At 66.6% G+C, this 19,029-nt stretch overlaps 1 protein-coding gene across 2 annotated transcripts; it reads left to right on the forward strand.

Moving 5' to 3' along the window:
• Positions 1-714: 714 nt before the first annotated feature.
• On the forward strand, positions 715-18,855 carry CASKIN1 (CASK interacting protein 1). 2 transcript variants are annotated; one of them, XM_043455598.1, is made up of 20 exons: positions 715-1,004; positions 6,943-6,994; positions 7,101-7,198; positions 7,475-7,620; positions 7,712-7,807; positions 7,915-8,045; positions 8,551-8,659; positions 8,746-8,854; positions 8,946-9,040; positions 9,195-9,312; positions 10,397-10,498; positions 10,584-10,672; positions 10,748-10,832; positions 10,918-11,009; positions 11,791-11,901; positions 11,984-12,085; positions 13,390-13,528; positions 13,616-15,661; positions 16,352-16,772; positions 17,257-18,855. In XM_043455598.1, the coding sequence occupies exons 1-20, from the start codon at positions 911-913 to the stop codon at positions 17,354-17,356; spliced, it is 4,335 nt and encodes a 1,444-aa protein (XP_043311533.1). In that variant the 5' UTR covers positions 715-910; the 3' UTR covers positions 17,357-18,855. The 2 variants fall into 2 exon arrangements, with proteins under 2 accessions (XP_043311533.1, XP_043311534.1); XM_043455599.1 differs by lacking the exons at positions 11,791-11,901; positions 11,984-12,085 and having other exon boundaries at positions 717-1,004.
• The last annotated feature ends 174 nt before the right edge of the window (positions 18,856-19,029 follow it).

Consider the following 19,029-nt stretch of genomic DNA (forward strand, 5'->3'; position numbering starts at 1 on the left):
ACATCCCACTCGGTGCTGGGGATGAGGGAACCCAGTCCCTCTTAGCGGGGGTTAGGGGGCTGAACCCCAGCTGGTGCTGGGCAGGTGCACTGAGGTCGGGTTTCAGATTGAGGTGGGGGCGGGGGTCGTGGAGCATTGTTTGTGGAGAGAGCCCGAGACTGCAGGGCGTGAAGGTGCAGTTGCGGGGCGGGGGGTGTGCGGGTTCCCTGACACCGAATTCATTACTGGGAGATTCCTCTTCACAGTCCCTCGACACCTCCCACGGGAGCCACAGGCCAGAAATGTCTGACAGCCTCTGGCGGCCCGGCTCCCGCGCCCGATGCCCGGGTCTCTCGGTGCCCGGGTCCCCGCCCGCCCACTGCCGGAGTCCCTCCCCCCGTGGGTCCCGCAGCCTCTGGAAGGCTCTCGGGCTCTGCCTGGCGTCGCCGCCGAGTCGGGGCTCAGCGTCCAGTCCCCCGGCCATCGCCCGGGCCGCGGGGTGTCCGCAGAGGCCAGGCCCGAGCCGCGCGGCCGGCACGTGGGGAGGGGGCGTCTGGGGGGAAGGAGCCGGAGGTAGGGGCGGAGCCAAGGAGCCGGGCGCGCGGCCGGCGCGGGCGCACCGAGGTCAGCGGCCGCAGGAGGGGGACCCAGGCGTCCGGGAGGCGGCGCCAGGTGCCGCGCCCCCGCCCCGCGCCCGCCGCCGCCGGCCCCCGCCCCCGGGCCGCCCCCCGCCCGTGACGCGCTCCCCGCCCCCTCCGCGCCGGGAGCCCGATCCCTAGCCCAAGCCCGAGGACGGCGAGGGGCGCGGGCGGCGGCGGAGGCGGCGGGGGAGGGCAGAGGAGGCAGCCGGTGCAGCGGGGCTGCCGCCGCCGCCTCGGAGCCGCGCCGAGCGCACGGAGCGCAGCCGCGTCGCTGCGGCCCCGGCCGCGCCATGGGGAAGGAGCAGGAGCTGGTGCAGGCGGTGAAGGCGGAGGACGTGGGGACCGCGCAGAGGCTGCTGCAGAGGCCGCGGCCCGGGAAGGCCAGTGAGTCCGGGGGGCGCGGGGGCGCGGGGGGCGGGCGGGAGCGGCGGCGCGCCCCGGGGCCGTCTCCAGCGCCGAGCCCCCCACCCCACCCGGCGCCGGCCGCGGAGGGGGATGCTCTCGGGTCCCGGGGGGCGGGGCGGGGCCAGCAGCGCCCGGACCCTCGGTCCGCGCCCCCCACGGCCAGCGCTGAAGGAGGGGAGGCCTCGAGCTCCCGGCTGTCACCCCGAGCCCCGGAGCGGGCACCTGGCGGCATCCGCCTCCCTGGCCGCAGGCGTTCGCATCCGTCTCTCCCGCCTGCGATCCCCTCCCTTCCCGGGCTGCGGGCTGACAGCTGGAGGTCTCTGCTGGGCCTTTAAAGGGCGAGGCGTCTCCCCCCCCCCCCCCAACAACGCCATGGAGAGAAGGAGGGGCGCTTTGCGGTGAGGGGCGACTACAGGGCCGACAGTCTCTGTCAGACCCCTCCCCGCCCCGTGTTTAATAACAGGCTTGGCAGGGAGGGGGGGAAGGACCACGCTGGGGGTGTGGCTGCCCAGGCATGGCCGGCGGGGGGCCGTTTACCGGAGGGGGAGCCGAGGCCCAAGGTCGCCCAGCCCCGGGCAGGCTGAGTTGCAGGCAGGTGCCATCCTGGCCCTCTCTGGCTTCCCTGCTGGGAAAGGGGGCTGGGAGGGGAGGGGGTCTCCCACTGGCCTTCCTGAGCTGGGGCTGTGGGCGCCCCAGGGGACGCTGAGAAGCTTGGAGCCCTGATCCTAGCACTCATCCCGGCTCAGCTCAGAGCCTCCCCGGGGACGCCGGGGATGGACTGAAGGGCGTGTGCGGCGGCGCACGTAAGGCCGTGTCAGTGTACCAGGGCACCTGTGAGGGCGCCGCCGGCCTCCTCTGGGTCTCAGGTGGGCTCTGGGTGGCCCACGCCCCATGCCATCCCCTGGGGCGGTGTGTAAGCGGATAGAAGCCCCTCCCCTCTCTCCAGGAGAGATGCTGAGAACTGAGACGGCCCCTGGGGCAGTTGGGGGTAGCTCCTTGAGCCCCAGGAGGACCCCTCCCACCGCAGCCCCGCCTGGCCGCTCCTCGCCTGCCCTATGCAGTTATAGAGCTGCACTTGTGTGCTTCACAGGCACAGGCCGGCCCTGCCTTCCCTACCCAGGGCCCAGGGACGGGCTGCCACTGAGGACCGGCTTCAGGGCCTCGGGGCCCAGAAAGGCAGGGCTTTCAGGCAGAGGCTGCCTCAGCTGAGCCTCAAAAGCAGGAGCAGGGATGAGAGGTGAAAGCAAGGCAAAGACTTCCACCTAGTGGCCAGCCAACCTTGGGTGCAGACAGCTTGGGTCTCCTCATCTGTGGGATGGGACCCTCGGTGGTCCCTGCCCCACAGCCTTGTTTTAAGAACAGTAAGAGTGTGCAGGGAGCCCAGGCCTTCGTGTGTACTCAGGAAGGGCTAGTAGTGATAGTGTTGGTCACTCAGTCATGTCAGACTCTTTGCCACCCCATGGAATGTAGCCCCCTAGGCTTCTCTGTCTATGGGATTCTCCGGGCAAGAATACTGGGATGAGTTGCCATTCCCCTCTCCAGGGGATCCTCCCAGCCCAGGGATTGAACCTGGCTCTCCCGCATTGTAGGCAGATTCTTTACTGTCTGAGCCACCCTGGCCATTTCCTAGACAGCCCAGGGTGGGTGCGTGGAGGAAGTGGGAGCATCAGGTTTGGGGACTCCTCCTCTCTTCCACTCTGGCCCCCAGGGGGACGTGTGGGGCTTTTACCTCCACCCGTGTCCCCCCCTGGATCTCTGCATTCGTCCCTGCGTGGCTTGGTCTCCGGATAGGAGAGACACCTGCCCTGGCCCCTGAATCTGGGCTCTCTGACTCACAGGGGCGGGTGTAATAAATCAGATGGAGAAATCCCTCCATGAATTAGCTCGGTTGTCATGGCAACACTGGCCTGCTTTGGAGTAAGATGTATTTTGATTCAGCAAAGTACAGCTGGAGTTTGGGCCATGGGGTGGGGGGCATCCAGCTGTGCTCCCTGGGGCCCCCCAACTCTAGAGGTGTTCCCACCACCCTCATTTCTGCAGTCCCCTCCCAGCGCTGACACCTTCACTTCAGCCCACCCCCCCCCCCCAGCGTCACCCTGGGCTCTGGCGGCTCCCCCATCCTGCCTGAAGGGAGCCTCCGCTTACATGCACAGGCTGCCACCCTTAGCAGTCGTCCTTGGAGGGAAGAAGAGACTGCTCTGCTCGGAAGGGAAACTACTGGGGTGGGGGCTGGCCTTCTGGGGTGTGGGGACGCCCTGTCCTCCCTCCGGCCCCGCCTCCCCTTTCTTCAGATTCACTGGAGACCACATGCTCCCGCACTCGCTCACTCGCTAACCTTAGCCCACCGAGAGCTGCCCTCCAGCACCTCGCTCGGTGCTGCCTGCTCTGGGGGCGTGGGGGGGCCTCGCCCTCTGGAGGCCGCGGGGCGCAGCCAGGCTGACGCGGGAGCAGAGGAGGCTGAGGCCCGTCCCTGGAGGGCACGGATGTGGCCTGTGCACGGCGCCCGTGGTTGGAGGAGCCCCTTGTAGAGGGGTGGAGGAGGACAGGGTGGAAGAGGGTCTGGGGTCGTCTCCCCCGAGGCCTCTGCAGCTGGAGTTTGCAGCTGGTCTCCCAGGTTGGGGTGGTCGCAGGAGAACAATTAGAGGTGGGGGCCGCAGGAGAGCCCGAGTTCTGGGGGTCAGGGGCCAGGTGCGTGCCCCGTGACCGGCGGTGAGCCATAGGCCTCGGTGCCTCGTGGGAAGGGCGAGGAGCTCCTGGGACTTTCCGCTCTGTGCCCACCGCCCTCAGGCCTGGGCAGCCCTGCTCTGCACCAGCTTCAGTCAGGACACCTGTCTCTGCAAGGTGCAGCCCCCAGCCCCAGGCAGGCTGCCGCTTTGGGGGCTTTCTGAGTGCCCAGTGTCCCCATGGGAACTGGGGGTGCTCCAAGGCCTCAAGCCCGCCTACATCCAGTTCCAGCACTTTGAGACCAGCCCGGGGGCGGCGGGGGGAGATGACCTTACAAGAAGCCCCCTTCTCCTGTGGGGGGTGGTCCCCTTCTGGATGCAGACGCCCCCTCCCCACCAGCGTGTGTCACTTCTGGGCCTTGACCTCCAGCCCCTCTGAGACCTCAGCACCTGTAGGCATGGCCAGGCCTCCACCTCTGCTCGGAGCTCCTGAAGCAGCTGCCTGGGTGCCCGCTGCGGGAGGGAGAGTGAGCTGGCCCAGGGAGGCTCTTGGGAGAAGCTGAGCCTGGCTACACTGGAACTAAGGGCACGGGGGCAGCAAACGCTAGAGTCAGGCAGAGCCTTCTGGCGTGAGAAGGAGCTGAGCACAGCCCTGAGCACAGTCGGGAGTCCCTAGTGGGCCACCAACACTTGGGCTCCATTCAGCTTTGCAGCAGGGACTGTGGCCGGCCCGGCCGCATAGTTCACAGAGCCTAGTGCAGGACAAAAAGGGGGGCTGCCTTGTCTAAAAGACAACAGTCTCTAGACGGCAGCAGAGTGTCCACCCAGCACAGGGCTCCTCTTGAGTGGCCGCACGGGTCTCACTCGTGAAGCCGAGCCTGGCAGGTAGATGCAGTATGTGGGATGAGGGTTCAGTTCAGTCACCGGGCACTGAGCGCATCATGTGTGCCCGGCACTGCTAGCTGAAAAGATACAGCAGTGAGCAAAGTAGATAAAAACCATTGTTCTCTTGGAGCTTGTAATGTAGTGATGGAGGTGGACAGTAAACAAGATAAATGGTGGTATGGGACTTAAAGAGAAAAGAACAACAGACACGGGATGGGATTGGGGGTTACCATTTTATTTACTCACTGGAAAAGACCCTGATGCTGGGAAAGACTGAGGGCAGGAGGAGAAGGGGGTGACAGAGGATGAGATGGTTGGATGGCATCACCGACTCAAAGGATATGAGTTTGAGCAAATTCCAGGAGATAGTGAAGGACAGGGAAGCCTGGCGTGCTGCAGTCCATGGGGTCGCAAGAATAGGACATGACTGAGCAACTGAACAAAAACAATTTTTAAAATTATTTGACCAGGCCTCATGGCTTGCAGAATTCTTAGTTCCCCAACCAAGGATTGGACCTGGGCCCCGGCAGTGGAAGTGCTGAATCCTAACCACTGGACTCCCAGATAATTACCACTGTAGATGGGAGTGAGGAGGCTTTGACAAGCAGGTCTTGGATAAAGGCCTGGAGAATATGAAGAGGGAGTCATGGGAAGAAGGAAGAATAATGCCTGCCCCCTCCACATACACAGCTTGTGCAAAGGCCCTGTGGTGGCAGAGGTCAGTGCGTCAGAGTGCCTTCAAGGAGGCTCATGTGACTGGAGCAGGGGTGAGGGGAAAGTGTGTCATGCTGGGCCATTGTCCGGCTTCGGCCTCTAACCCCAGTGAGACGGGAGCAGCGGGATCAGATGCATGTCCTCAGGGGGCCCCCCCGACCTCAGCGGGTGGACTGGAGGAGGCAGGCTGGAAGCAGGGAGGCCAGTGGAGAGGAGGTGGCTGTGGTCCTTGGAGAGATGCTGGCCTGGCCCAGGGTGGGGATGTTGGTACCAAGAAAGGAGAGGATTCCAGGCGTGCTTTAAATGGTTATAAAGGCAGAGCCCACAGGATTTACCGATGAAGATATAAGGACCCAGGGCTGCCTCCAAGGTTTTGCGCTGGACTACCGACGGCGGCACTGGTGCAAACTTAGACTTCAGCATCAGCCAAATGTCTGAGCAGGGGCAGGGGCAGGGGCAGGGGCAGGGGTGGAGACGCCTCTGGTCCTGGAGCCTCTGCTCTTGGGCTATTGGCTGGAGAAGCCCCTCCCTGGGGAGGGTGGGGAGGATCCCTGTGGAGCTGTGTCAGCAACGGCCACGTGCTGAGCCCTTGGACCTGCGAGGCCGGCCCCTTAGACCCTCCAAGCTCATGGCCCAGGCCACAGGGCTAGTAAGGGGCAGAGGCCCGTCCGACTCTGTGGGCCTTGTGGGCCACCAGTGGCCTCACACCCCACATCCAGCAGCTGAGAACCGAGGCCGGGGCGGCTGGGGCTGCCATGGGTCACCAAGTGGGCCCTGCAGCAGCCCCTCTGGGCCCCGACTCCCTCGGGCTCCCGCCCCCATCCCTGTCCTGGGCCTGGACAAAGGGGCTTCTGTCCTGCCAGCCCCTCCCTCACAGAGTGACTGACCCACAAATGGGTTATGTAACCACGGCCCAGACAGGCAGGGGATTGGCCCCAGTCCGGCTGGGCCTGAGCCCATGGATAGGGCATCGGTGGGCTCCACTCCTCTGGCCGGCGCCCGGTGGAGGCCAGGACTTTGGAGGAGACCGGGGCGTCCGAGGGAGGGCCGGAGCCCCGTGGGCTTCAGGCAGGCCGACGAGGGGGTCACTATCGCGTGGCTGCCCAGAGGCACGGGCCCACTTGTCGGCCTCCCCTTCCCGCCTGGCTGGATGGGGCGCATCCACACTGGCCAGGCCTGGGGCTGGAGCTGGGGGAGGCTGCACCCTGGAAGTGTGGCTCTCTCCCAGAGATACCCCTGTTTCCGGGTGTGGCAGGCCGCCCCCGGGCCCATCTGGGCCCTTCTGAGAGACAGATTGGGCTGGCTCTCTCCCTCCCACCATTGGCAGGGGCTCAGCCAGCGTCCCCAGGGAGGGCTTCGTGTGCACATGTGTGCGCCTGTGTGGGTGCCCAGCCCTGGCCTCTCAGACAGGTCCTGGCCCGGGGAAACCTCCCAGCATTTCAGTTCAGTGAAAAACCGAGGTCCGAAAGCTGGTACCTGGTGCTGGGTGCAGGGAACAGAGCTGAATGAATGAACGCTTCTAAACTGAAGACCTAGATAGCTTTGGCTCTGAGCCCGCCAGGGAGCTAGCCAGCCGCTCTCAGGCTGCCTAGAGGGGGCTGGGCCCCAGGTGGGCCTCCTTCACCGTGTCTCCTCCCCTCCCCCCACCCCCGCAGAGCTCCTGGGCTCCACCAAGAAGATCAATGTCAATTTCCAAGACCCTGATGGGTGAGTGCTCAGCCCAGGGAGGCATCAGTCTGGTGTGGGGGTCAGGGACTCCTAGGGCAGGCGGGGTGTCTGGCACCTGCCCACACGTGTCCATCACCCATTGCAGCTTTTCAGCCCTGCACCATGCAGCCCTGAATGGCAACACGGAGCTGATCACCTTGCTGCTGGAGGCCCAGGCTGCTGTGGACATCAAGGACAACAAAGGCAAGGCCTGACAGGCAGGACACGGCAGTGAGCGAAGTGGATAAAAACCACTGTCCTCTTGGAGCTTGTAATTTAGTGATGGAGGTGGACAGTAAAGGCCAGGGACCTTGGAGCCAGGGGCAAGGGGGTTAAAGTCAGAGCTTGGGGACCCTGGAGGCCTCGATGGTCCCTCAACTGAGGTCAGCTTGGGGTCCTGGTCTGGGTCGAGGCAGCTTCTCGTGGGGTCAGGGTCAGGGTCTAGCTCCAGCTCCCAACTGCCCCCGTCCACCCCCCCAGGCATGCGGCCGCTGCACTACGCGGCCTGGCAGGGCCGGAAGGAGCCCATGAAGCTGGTGCTGAAGGCAGGCTCGGCGGTGAACATCCCATCCGACGAGGGCCACATCCCCCTGCACTTGGCGGCCCAGCACGGTCACTATGATGTGGTAAGGACCGCCCCTGGGGGCAACAGGGCACCTGGGGCAGCAGCAGCCTGACGGACGCCCCAGGCCTGACCGCACCTTGTGGTCCCTGCAGTCCGAAATGCTGCTGCAGCACCAGTCCAACCCCTGCATGGTGGACAACTCGGGCAAGACGCCCCTGGACCTGGCCTGTGAGTTTGGCCGCGTCGGGGTAAGTCTCCCCAGAGAGCTGAGTGTGACTCCATCCGCTCCGTCTTCTTCTCCTAGGGGGCCCCCACCCCGTTTCTTGGGCCCCCTACTCTTCACCCCTCCCTCCAGGTGGTCCAGCTGCTTCTGAGCAGCAACATGTGTACGGCCTTGTTGGAGCCCCGGCCGGGGGACACCACCGACCCCAACGGCACCAGCCCCCTGCACCTGGCGGCCAAGAATGGCCACATCGACATCATCAGGTATGGCCGGGGTGGGGGCGGGGTGAGGGGCTCCCTGCCTCGGGCTGCCTACTCCTGGCTTGGCAGTAAGACCGGAGCAGCCGGGGAGCCATGGGGATGTGGTCAGGCCTCGGGTACGAGGGATGCCTCCAGCCGCCCCCATAAAGGATGCCCCGGCGGGGGCTGGGGAGTGGGCTTCTACAGCCTCCCAGCCTGTGCCACCTGCCAGGTGGCCCTGTGGCGACTCTCGGCATCTCTGAGCCTTCGTTTCCCCATGCTCAAAGTACATATCGCAGCACTGCTTGTTCTGGGATGAGACAAGACCAGAGTGTGAAGGGTTCGCATCGGGAGGGGGACTCCCGCAAGTTCCCCATCACTGGCGGAGGCCATCCTGTTGGGGAGGTGGTCGGGGAGGTGGGGTCGGGTTGGCTCATTCTGGGCCTCCAGGAGTCGGAGGCCGACTCGGGGTGCTGGACCAGTGGACTCCCGTGCAAGGCCCTGCCTGCTCCCCCTGCCGCCCCGCCAGACTGCTGCTCCAAGCCGGCATCGACATTAACCGCCAGACCAAGTCCGGCACCGCCCTGCACGAGGCCGCGCTCTGCGGGAAGACGGAGGTGGTTCGGCTGCTGCTGGATGTGAGTCGGGGGCCAGGGTGGGGGGCACGGGGGTCGGGTGAGGATGGAGGGGGCTCCTGACAGGCCTCGCTGTCTGGCCTGTGCAGAACGGGATCAACGCCCATGTGAGGAACACGTACAGCCAGACCGCCCTGGACATCGTGCATCAGTTTACCACCTCCCAGGCCAGCAAGGAGATCAAGCAGCTGCTGCGAGGTGGGCTGGGGCAGGGCCGGGGGGCTGGGGCGGGGCCGGGGCCGGGCCGGCTCACAGGACTGGGGGAGTCTGCCACCTCCTGTGTCCCCAGAGGCCTCGGCGGCCCTGCAGGTCCGGGCGACCAAGGATTACTGCAACAACTACGACCTGACCAGCCTCAACGTGAAAGCTGGGGACATCATCACAGTAAGGACGGTCTGGGGCTGCTGGAGCAGGGCTGAGAGGGGCCTGGGATGCTGCCCCCAACACCTGGCAAGAACTGGGGGGGCCCAGGCCACCCATCGACTTGACCCAGAGGGGAGTACCCCCCAAGCGTGCTCCCCTCACCTTATCTGGCCAGGTCCTTGAGCAGCACCCAGATGGCCGCTGGAAGGGCTGTATCCATGACAACAGGACAGGCAATGACCGTGTGGGATACTTCCCGTCTTCCCTGGGCGAGGCCATCGTTAAGCGAGCAGGCAAGTCCAGCCCAGGCCAGGGGCTCACGGCCAGACGGGAGCATGTGTATGGCATGTTTCGGGGTGGGCCAGGACTGCGAGCTCCCGCCATCACTGGGTGTGAGGTCCGGAGTTTGTCCTGCCAGCTCTTACCCGTGTCCCTGGACCCGATCCTCCATTGATTCAGCAGACACTGCACGCCAGGCTCGAGGAATAGACGATTACCCAAATGGCCGTCATTCCTGCTCTCAAGGAGCTTGCTCTGGGGCAGGGGGGTGGGGGAGGCACAGGACAGTGAAGTCAGCACGGAGGGAAATGTGCTGACCGGTGACCCAGAGATTGCAGATGGACGCCCACTTCAGACAGTGGACAGACAAGGCCCTGAGAAGTGGGAGGGGGCAGGCTGCAGGCGGTGCCTTCGGGGCAGTGGGAACCACACGTGCAGAGGCGCTCAGGCAGGACAGAGTGTGACGTATGCGAGGGTCCAGTGGAGCCCAGGGTGGCTGACTCGGTGACAGAGTGAGGGGTGTAGGAGGAGGCCACAGGGCTGTGGAAGGGCTTCAGATGGGGTCCAGGTGTGGCGGGCTGATCCTGTGCAGAGGACGTGGAGGTTGACAGGCCAGTGAGAGGGCAGAGGGGGCCAGCCAGCTAGGAGGTGTGGTCAGTCCACCCAAGGTCATCGAGTGCCCAGGCTCCTGGGGACCTCCTCCCCCTGCTCCCCGTCAGAGGTGTTTGTACTCTTCCTGTGAACCTCCACCCCCACATACAGGACACAGGCAGAGTAGCTGGCCTGCACCCGGCTCTGCCGTGCTCTCCTGCTCACCAGTGTCCAGGGTTGGGAGGGGTCTTCCGAGGGTCTCTCAGCTCCTTGGAGACAGCCGGGGCAGGAGGAGCTGGCACTGAGCCTCCCGGCCTGTGTGCGTGTGTGTGTACACCTGCGTGTGTCTCTGTGTGCTTGTGTGCACATGTGTGTGTGTACGCACGTGTGTGTGTACGCACGTGTGTGTGTGTGTGTGTGTGCGCGCGCGCGTGCATGTATCTGGTCTCTGCTCTATGCAGGCCTGGAGCCGATCCAGGGCTCAGGGCAGCTGTGCTTGGCCTGCAGGTCCCCGAGCAGGTGCTGAACCAAGTCCACCCCAGGGAGGCAGCTCCGCAGGGCCCGCTGCGCCCCCCGAGGAGATCTGGGTGCTGAGGAAGCCTTTTGCAGGTGGGTGGGGAGCCTGGGGGGGGGAGGCGGCGGGGCGGGGTGGGGTGGGGAGGGCGTTGCTGACATTGTTCTGTCCTGCGGGCAGGCGGGGACCGAAGCGGCAGCTTGAGCAGCACAGCTGGGGGCCGGAGCGGCGGGGGCCACACCCTGCACGCGGGCTCTGAAGGGGTCAAGGTAGGTGGGGTGCTGGCAGGGCCGGGGTGCCTAGGTCTGGAGCAGCACTGGCCAGCCAGCCTGTCTGGATTCCAGCTCCTGGCAACGGTGCTCTCCCAGAAGCCGGTATCTGACTCCAGCCCCGGGGATAGCCCGGTCAAGCCTCCAGAGGGCCCTGCAGGTAAGGGCAAGGAGACGGTGCTGCTGGCCAGGCATGGAGGTGGCCCCTGGGCAGCCCTCGCCCCTCCTCACCCTCTCGTCCCTAGGTGCGACCCGGGCCCAGCCTCCAGCAGCCCACGTGGGCCCAGGCTATGGGGAGCAGCCACCCAAGAAGCTGGAGGCGGCGTCCGAGGGCAAGGTACAGGGCCAGGGAGGCTGAGGGGCGGGGGCCAGGGAGGCCTGCCTGGCTGGGTCACAGCACGGCCAGCGCCCTCAACGGGCCAGGCCCGTCCCTCTGTTGGTCTGTCAGTCTGTGTGCGTAGTTGTTGTCTCTTGTGCAGGCTGTGTGTGTAAGCCAGTATATCTAAAAGTGTGACACGCGTGAGGTGAGCGGGCAGTGTGTTTGTGTGTGGCTGGTGTGACTGTGGTCTGGGCATGGGTGCGCCTGTGTGTGCATGTGGAGGGTGTGGGTGCGAGATGAGTGGAAGCGTGTGTGGGGGTGAGACAGGTCTGTGTGCGTGCACCTGCGTGCTAGGGCAGGCGTGAACTGCTGGCTGAGTTCTCCTGCATCCCCCAGGGCAGAGCCCACCTCCCGCGTGGGGGGGGCAGCAGTCAGCGGCCCCTCCTGAGGCCCCATTCCCAGAGTCCCTGTCACGGGCCACACGGCAGGGCGGCCCTGGGCCAGGAAAGGGGGGTGGTCAGGGAGGCCTGTGATGTGGACGGCGGCGGGACCCTCCTGGTGGAGCTTACAGCAGGCAGCTGACGCATGGGACGACGCTGAGACGGTGGAGCCCTGGACTCAGAGGGAAGAGCGCCCGACCAGGCTGACGGGGGCCTGGCAGCTGTGGACAGCCCAGTGGACGGCAGCTCGCGCCGCGTGGTCTTCGGCAGAGCAGAGAAGGAGGCGCTGCGGTGGCTGGGTGCACGCCTGGCCGAGGGGCGGGTGGGCGAGCCTGCAGCGGGTGCCTTGTGTCTTCCAGGGCGCCGAGGCTGTCAGCCAGTGGCTTGCCACGTTCCAGCTGCAGCTCTATGCCCCCAATTTCATCAGCGCCGGCTATGACCTGCCCACCATCAGCCGCATGACCCCTGAGGTGAGCTGCCCGGAAGGCTGCCCACCAGCTGGCTCGGAGATGGGCCCCCAGCCTCCGGCTAACAGGTGTCTCCTCCATCTAGGACCTCACGGCCATCGGGGTCACCAAGCCCGGCCACCGGAAGAAGATCACCGCAGAGATCAGCGGCCTGAGCCTCCCCGACTGGCTGCCTGAGCACAAACCCGTAAGGCCCCCTGCACCCTGGTGGCCAGGCCCAGGAGGGGCAGACCGACAGACGGACAGACAGCCACGGCCCTCCCCTGCCTTCTGGGGAGTCCAGGGAGAGGACAGAGGAGGGTGGCCTCTGTTCATCCGTCAGGGGCCCCGGGGCCAGCCTCCCCGGGCAGGGGCTGGGGTGACCTCCTCTGAGGGCTGTTCGGGCAAGGGGAGCCTGGAGCCCAGAGCGTCCCCATCTCTACTACACGCTCACCACTCAGGGATGTTGGCACCACGCGGCGCCCCACAGCACTGCCCATCGCATGCCCACCTGATGCCACAGGGGGCTGCCACGCACCCAGGCACAAACCCAGGCACGAGGAAGGCGTGTGTGAGCACGCAGAGCGCACGCATGCACTGAACACATGCCAGGTGCCCACCAACAGCCACACTGGCCTCGGCCAGCGCTGTCATGCACAGGCGCCCTGCGGAGGCACAGGCTCCAGGCTGGGAGAGCGGGGCCTGGGGCCTGTCCCACCCGCGCCGCCTCTCTGGGCCTCGCGCTCCCACCTGTCCAGGAGGGAGATGCTGCGGTCACCAAGGGCCCCCGGGGTGGGACAGGCAGGTGCACGCTCACCCACGCTGCCTCGCCCCACTCAGTCCATGGCTCAGGGGTCCCCCCAGCCAGCACGCCCAGGTCCTGGGGGCTTCACTCTGCTTGCACACCCAGGCGGGGACCAAGTGTGCTGTGTTGGTGCATGAGTGACGTCCAGCTGGGAGTGTGGACAGGTGGATCCTGGTCAGGGGGCCACTGGCTGGTTCTGGGTGAAGACCATCATGGATACTTGCGCACGCGTGTGACAAGGCTGTGTGACGTGTGCCTGACGATGGTGGGGAAATGGTGAGAGGGCGTGAGCGTGACTCAGCAGTGTCAGTGCCGTGGATGACTGGGGTGCAAGCTGTGTGTATACCCGTTGCTGGTTGGTGGTGCTGTGTGTCTGCGTCCGTGATGCGTGAGGTGTGTCCACGTGGGTGCTGTCCCCAGGGCTGCCTGGCCTGCCTGGCAGGTGAGGGTATCCTTCCTCCCCCACCCCCCTGAGGGTCTCCCGTGGAGAGGGTCATGCCTCTGTGTGTGTTTGCCTGTGTCCGCACGTGTGTGTGAGCTGGCCTTGGCTGTGCTGTCAAGGCTGTGCTGACCCCTCCGGCCTGTCCATTTGTCCTTCCGTCTCTCTGTGCCAGGCTGGCCTGGTGCCCACCCCTCCACCAGCTCCGAGTGGCAGGCAGGGTGTGGGCAGCCAGCTCGTGCTGCCCTCTGTGTCCCCCGCCCCGTAGGCGAACCTGGCCGTGTGGCTGTCCATGATCGGCCTGGCGCAGTACTACAAGGTGCTGGTGGACAACGGCTACGAGAACATTGACTTCATCACCGACATCACCTGGGAGGACCTGCAGGAGATCGGCATCACCAAGCTGGGTGAGGCCCCGCCCTGCCCCCCGCCGCGTCCCGCGTCCCCGTCCTCCACGCGCTCCCGTGCCTGACCTGTGCCCCGCCCCCACTCAGGCCACCAGAAGAAGCTGATGCTGGCCGTGCGGAAACTGGCAGAGCTGCAGAAGGCAGAGTATGCTAAGTACGAGGGGGGACCCCTGCGCCGGAAGGCACCGCAGTCGCTGGAGGTGATGGCCATCGAGTCGCCACCCCCACCCGAGCCTGCCCCGGCTGACTGCCAGTCTCCGAAGATGACCACCTTCCAGGACAGCGAGCTCAGCGGGGAGCTGCAGGCGGCCCTGACTGGCCCGGCCGAAGGGGCTGCTGCTGCCACCGCCCCGGCCGAGAAGCCCTCCAACCACCTGCCGCCCACCCCGAGGGCCTCGGGAAGGCAGGAGCCCAGCCTGGGGGGGAGAGCACGGCACATGAGCAGCTCCCAGGAGCTGCTGGGCGACGGGCCCCCGGGGCCCAGCAGCCCCATGTCACGGAGCCAGGAGTACCTGCTCGATGAGGGGCCGGCCCCCGGCACCCCCCCCAAGGAGGCCCGGCCCAGCCGCCATGGCCACAGTGTCAAGCGGGCCAGCGTGCCCCCAGTGCCGGGCAAGCCTCGGCAGGTCCTGCCGCCAGGGGCCAGCCACTTCACGCCCCCCCAGACACCCACGAAACCCCGGCCAAGCTCCCCACAGGCCCTGGGGGGGCCTCATGGCCCAGCGCCAGCCACAGCCAAGGTGAAGCCCACCCCTCAGCTGCTGCCGCCCACGGAGCGACCCATGTCCCCCCGCTCGCTTCCTCAGTCGCCCACTCACCGCGGCTTTGCCTACGTGCTGCCCCAACCGGTGGAGAGTGAGGCTGGGCCGGCTGCCCCTGGGCCCGCGCCCACAGCCACGCCCACACCGGTGCCCACGCTGTGCCTGCCGCCCGAGGCCGACGCAGAGCCAGGGAGGCCCAAGAAGCGCGCCCACAGCCTGAATCGCTACGCGGCGTCTGACAGTGAGCCGGAGCGGGACGAGCTGCTGGTGCCGGCCGCCGCCGGGCCCTATGCCACGGTCCAGCGGCGCGTGGGCCGCAGCCACTCTGTGCGGGCGCCCGCCGGTGCAGACAAGAATGTCAATCGCAGCCAGTCGTTCGCCGTGCGGCCACGGAAGAAGGGGCCGCCCCCGCCCCCACCCAAGCGCTCCAGCTCCGCCATGGCCAGCGCCAACCTGGCCGATGAGCCGGCGCCAGATGCGGAGACTGAGGGGGCCGGGGCAGAGGACAGCCGGCTGGGGGTCCGGGCGCAGCGCCGGCGGGCCAGTGACCTGGCTGGCAGCGTGGACACAGGAAGTGCCGGCAGTGTGAAGAGCATCGCAGCCATGCTTGAGCTGTCATCCATCGGGGGTGGGGGCCGGGCAGCCCGTAGGCCCCCTGAGGGCCACCCCATGCCTCACCCTGCCAGCCCAGAGCCAGGCCGGGTGGCCACGGTGCTGGCCTCAGTGAAGCACAAGGAGGCCATCGGACCTGACGGCGAGGTGGTGAACCGGCGCCGCACGCTGAGTGGGCCTGTTACGGGACTCCTGGCCACTGCTCGCCGGGGTCCCGGAGAGCCAGCGGGGCCTGCAGACCATGGCCAGTTGGTGGAAGAGGGTGCCGCCCGGCAGCGGCCCAGAGGTCCAACCAAGGGCGAGGTGGGTGCAGAGGGCCCGCCCCTAGCCAGGGTGGAGGCCAGTGCCACCCTCAAGAGGCGCATCCGGGCCAAGCAGAGCCAGCAGGAGAATGTCAAGTTCATCCTAACTGAGTCTGACACCGTCAAGCGCCGGCCCAAGGTCAAGGAGCGGGAGGTGGGTCCCGAGCCTCCCCCACCGCCGCTGTCTGTGTACCAGAATGGAACGGGCACTGTGCGCCGCCGGCCAGCCTCTGAGCAGGCTGGACCCCCAGAGCTGCCCCCACCGCCCCCGCCTGCTGAGCCCCCGCCCTCTGACCTCATGCACCTGCCCCCGCTGCCCCCTCCGGACAGTGATGCCCGGAAGCTGGCCAAGCCACCTGTCTCTCCCAAGCCCGTTCTGGCTCAGCCCGTGCCCAAGATCCAGGGCTCGCCCACACCTGCCTCCAAGAAGGTGCCGCTGCCAGGTCCCGGCAGCCCAGGTAGGTGCAGGACGCCAGCTGGGGAGGGGCCCCACACCAGGGTCTCCAGGGTTTTCTGCTTCTTGGATCTGATGAAGGCCAGGGGGAGTGGGGTGGGAAGGTATCCTCAGACCCTCTCATCCATCCACCCCCGGACTACCCCATCAGCCCAGAGCTGGGACAGTTGTGGTCCGTAAGTCCTCAGTGGAGGAGGCACAGGTGCATAAATAACAACACCTGTGGAAGGAGGACAGGCCCAGGAGGCCGGAGGGCTCAGGGGGGGACTCTGACATGGCTGTAGAGTGACCCCAGCACGGGAGGGAGGGGAAAGGCTTCCAGACAGAAAGATCAGAGGTGCAAAGGCCCTGTGACATTCAAGGAATGGAAGGGCCAGTGGCTACATACAACAGGCCACTCCTGGAAGGGAATGGAGGGGGAGGGCGGATGGGTCGGGGTTTGGAAACAGTGACCCAAACAGGTGTGCACAGCGAATCCCCCCCTGACAGCCTCAGGGAGACCCAGGGCAGAGGGGCACGGAGGGCTGGAGCTGAAGTGCAGTGCCTGCAGTGCAGAGGGCGTTATTTTCGCTCCCGGTTGCGAAGCAGGGCGTTTGGGCAGTGTTTCAGCAGGGCTTGGGTCGGGACGGGCAGCGCGCGATTTGCGCGCGCCGCGCGACTTCCCACCCGGGTGCAAGTCTCCTCCTCCCCGCAGAGGTGAAGCGTGCGCATGGCACGCCGCCGCCCGTGTCTCCCAAGCCGCCGCCACCGCCCACGGCGCCTAAGCCGGCCAAGGCCGCGGCGGGGCTGCAGTCAGGCAGTGCCAGCCCGTCGCCCGCGCCCTCGCCGGCGCGCCAGCAACCTGCCGCACTCGCCAAGCCTGCCAGCACGCCGCCGGCGCTGAGCGCCAGCCCCGCCAGCCCCGCCAGGCCGCCGTCGCCCGGTGCGCCCGCGCTGCACGTGCCCGCCAAGCCGCCGCGCGCTGCCGCCGCGGCTGCAGGACCCCCAGCCACGCCCGACGGCACCTCGCCGGGGGACAGCGCCCGGCAGAAGCTGGAGGAAACGAGCGCGTGCCTGGCGGCGGCGCTGCAAGCCGTGGAAGAGAAGATCCGGCAGGAGGACGCGCAGGGATCGCGGTAGGTGCGGGACTGGGTGCGACCTGCGCGCGGCCGAGGGTGCCGCTCACCTGTAGGCTGCTGCCCTGTGGCGGCGGGAATCGAGTTGCGCCGGAGGGGCGTGGCCTTCGAGCTAGCCCCGCCCCACACTGCGGGGCGGGGCCCGGCATGGGCGGGGGCTCTGAGAGGGGCCCGGTCCCCAGAGGCGGCCGTGCGTGGGGAGGGGCCGGGGCTGGCAAATGTCGTGGGGGCGTGGCCTTGAACTGGCCCTGCCCCACACTATGGGGCGGGGCCAGCATGGGCGGGAGGGGACTGGTCGTGCGTGGGGGCGTGGTCTCGAGCTAGCCCCGCCAACATGGCGGGGCTTGGCAGCCGTTGCGGGGGCGTGGCCTACCCCGGCCCCGCCCCACGGGCGGGCCGTGGTGTCCGCGAGGCGGCGGCCTTCGCGCGGAGGGGCGAAACGTCCTGCCCCGCGCCCGCCTGCTCACTCCGCGCCCTCCCGCAGCCCCTCGGCCGCGGAGGAGAAGAGCACCGGCAGCATCCTGGACGACATTGGCAGCATGTTTGATGACCTGGCCGACCAGCTGGACGCCATGCTGGAGTGACGCGGCCGCCCACGTCGGGCCCGCACGCTGACCTTTACCTCAGGATGGGCACCTCTGGGCGCGGCGTGAGCAGGCAGGCGGGCGGGGCCGCGAGGGCGGGGCGCGGGGGGCCGGGTGCGAGGCTCCCGCACAAGCACAACTCCTGCCGCCGGGCCCAGCCCGGATGACTGCCTGGCCGGGGGACCCAAGGGCTCTGGTCAGATGCTGCTGCCCCTCCCCGTGCAATAACTGCTGGGCCGCCTGCCGCCCACCGCCAGGCTTTGCCCGCCGTGGTGCGGGAGGGGCCGCTCCTGAACCTCCGCTCCGAGCCCGGGTTGGGCCCACCCTGGGGGGCAGCGGGCAGGGGGCAGCCACTGTAGCCCCCTCCCCAGTCTGGGGCAGAGCACAGGCCTATGCCCAGCACAGAACTGCCCGATGGGGACCTCCGCCAGCCGCTCCTGCGCAGCACAAGGGGCTGGGTTGGGCCCCCTGCCCCACAGCACCCCCCTCCCCCCAGAATATAAGCTATCGAAGAGTATTAATTTATTGGGAATGAGCTAAGGCAGATTTCCCCAGAGATACAAAAAGGTATAACTTTAACAAATATATATTTAAAGAAAGAAAAAAATATTATTGATTCTATAGAAAACCATTTACCAACTGCAAGGACGCTGGAGTCTAGCTCAAGACAAAAGCTGTCAAGAGGCCCTGACCATCTGTCTATCCGTCCCTCCCTCGGTCCCAGAGTGGCCAGACCCCTGGCCCAGTAGCACAAATGGGAGGCTGGGGTCCGAGGAGGGGTCCGTGTTCCGCCAGGGCCTCCCCTCTGATCTCTCTCCTAACTTCTCTGCGTCTGAAGAACCTGAAGGATGTGCCTTGCTCGCCGCTGGGCTGTGTCCTCCGTGCGGTGGAGACAGTGGGCAGGGCTCCGCCTCTCTCTGGGGTGCTGGTGTGAGGGTGCCCCTGGGTTCCGAGGGAGCTGTGTGCACAGCGTGGGTGTGTCAGCAGTGGGTGCAGGGCGTGCATGCCAGGCTGTGTGGTGCGTGTGAGGGTGTGCCCAACCCTCCCTCCCGGGGGCCCCAGCTAGCCCCACGCAGCCAGCCCGCCCCGCTCCTGTTCCCGTTCCCAGACGCTCTGCTCGTGGTCCGAGGCCGTGTCGTGTGGCCGTTCTCGCCTTCTCTCTCTCTCCCCCCCTCAAAAAAGTACTGACTGGCCTCCTCTGTTGTGTTTGCTGATCCACGTGTGTTGGGCACACTTTGACATTTCTTAAAAAAAGAGAGAGAATTAAAAAACGCCGAAAACCAGCGACTGTGACTCGGGTGGGTGGAGGGGTTCTGCAGAGGTAGTGTCTGGGCGTGTGGGGCCCCTCCCAGCATTCACGTACTAACATGTCCCCAGGTGGGTTGGCCTGGCCATCTGCCTGGCCTCTGCAGTGGGTGGCCCGGACCAGGGCTAGCAGGTGGGGAGGGGGGTCCGGGCAGGGAGCTACTGTCAGCTGTCAATAAACAGCAGAAAACGGAGCTGCCTGGCTTTTTTTTGGAGGGGGGGTGTATACTGGGGCAAGTGGGGGGCAGTCACCAACACAACCACATCGTGGGGTTGTCAACAGGCACCTCTGTGGTCCCTGCCCAGCCTCCCTCCCGCTGGCCAATGCCTGTGCACCCCGACGTGCTCAGGTGTCCCCCCTCCCCGAG

The sequence above is a fragment of the Cervus canadensis genome, chromosome 32 (assembly GCF_019320065.1).
Source record: "Cervus canadensis isolate Bull #8, Minnesota chromosome 32, ASM1932006v1, whole genome shotgun sequence".
Taxonomy (NCBI): Eukaryota; Metazoa; Chordata; class Mammalia; order Artiodactyla; family Cervidae; genus Cervus; species Cervus canadensis.

Excerpts from the sequence above, each read along its gene's own strand:
- CASKIN1 (XM_043455598.1), top strand. The coding sequence starts at position 911 with ATGGGGAAGGAGCAGGAGCTGGTGCAGGCGGTGAAGGCGGAGGACGTG. Across the intron at positions 9,041-9,194 it reads AAGCTGGGGACATCATCACA|GTCCTTGAGCAGCACCCAGA; the intron begins GTAAGGACGGTC and ends TTATCTGGCCAG. Across the intron at positions 13,529-13,615 it reads GATCGGCATCACCAAGCTGG|GCCACCAGAAGAAGCTGATG; the intron begins GTGAGGCCCCGC and ends GCCCCCACTCAG.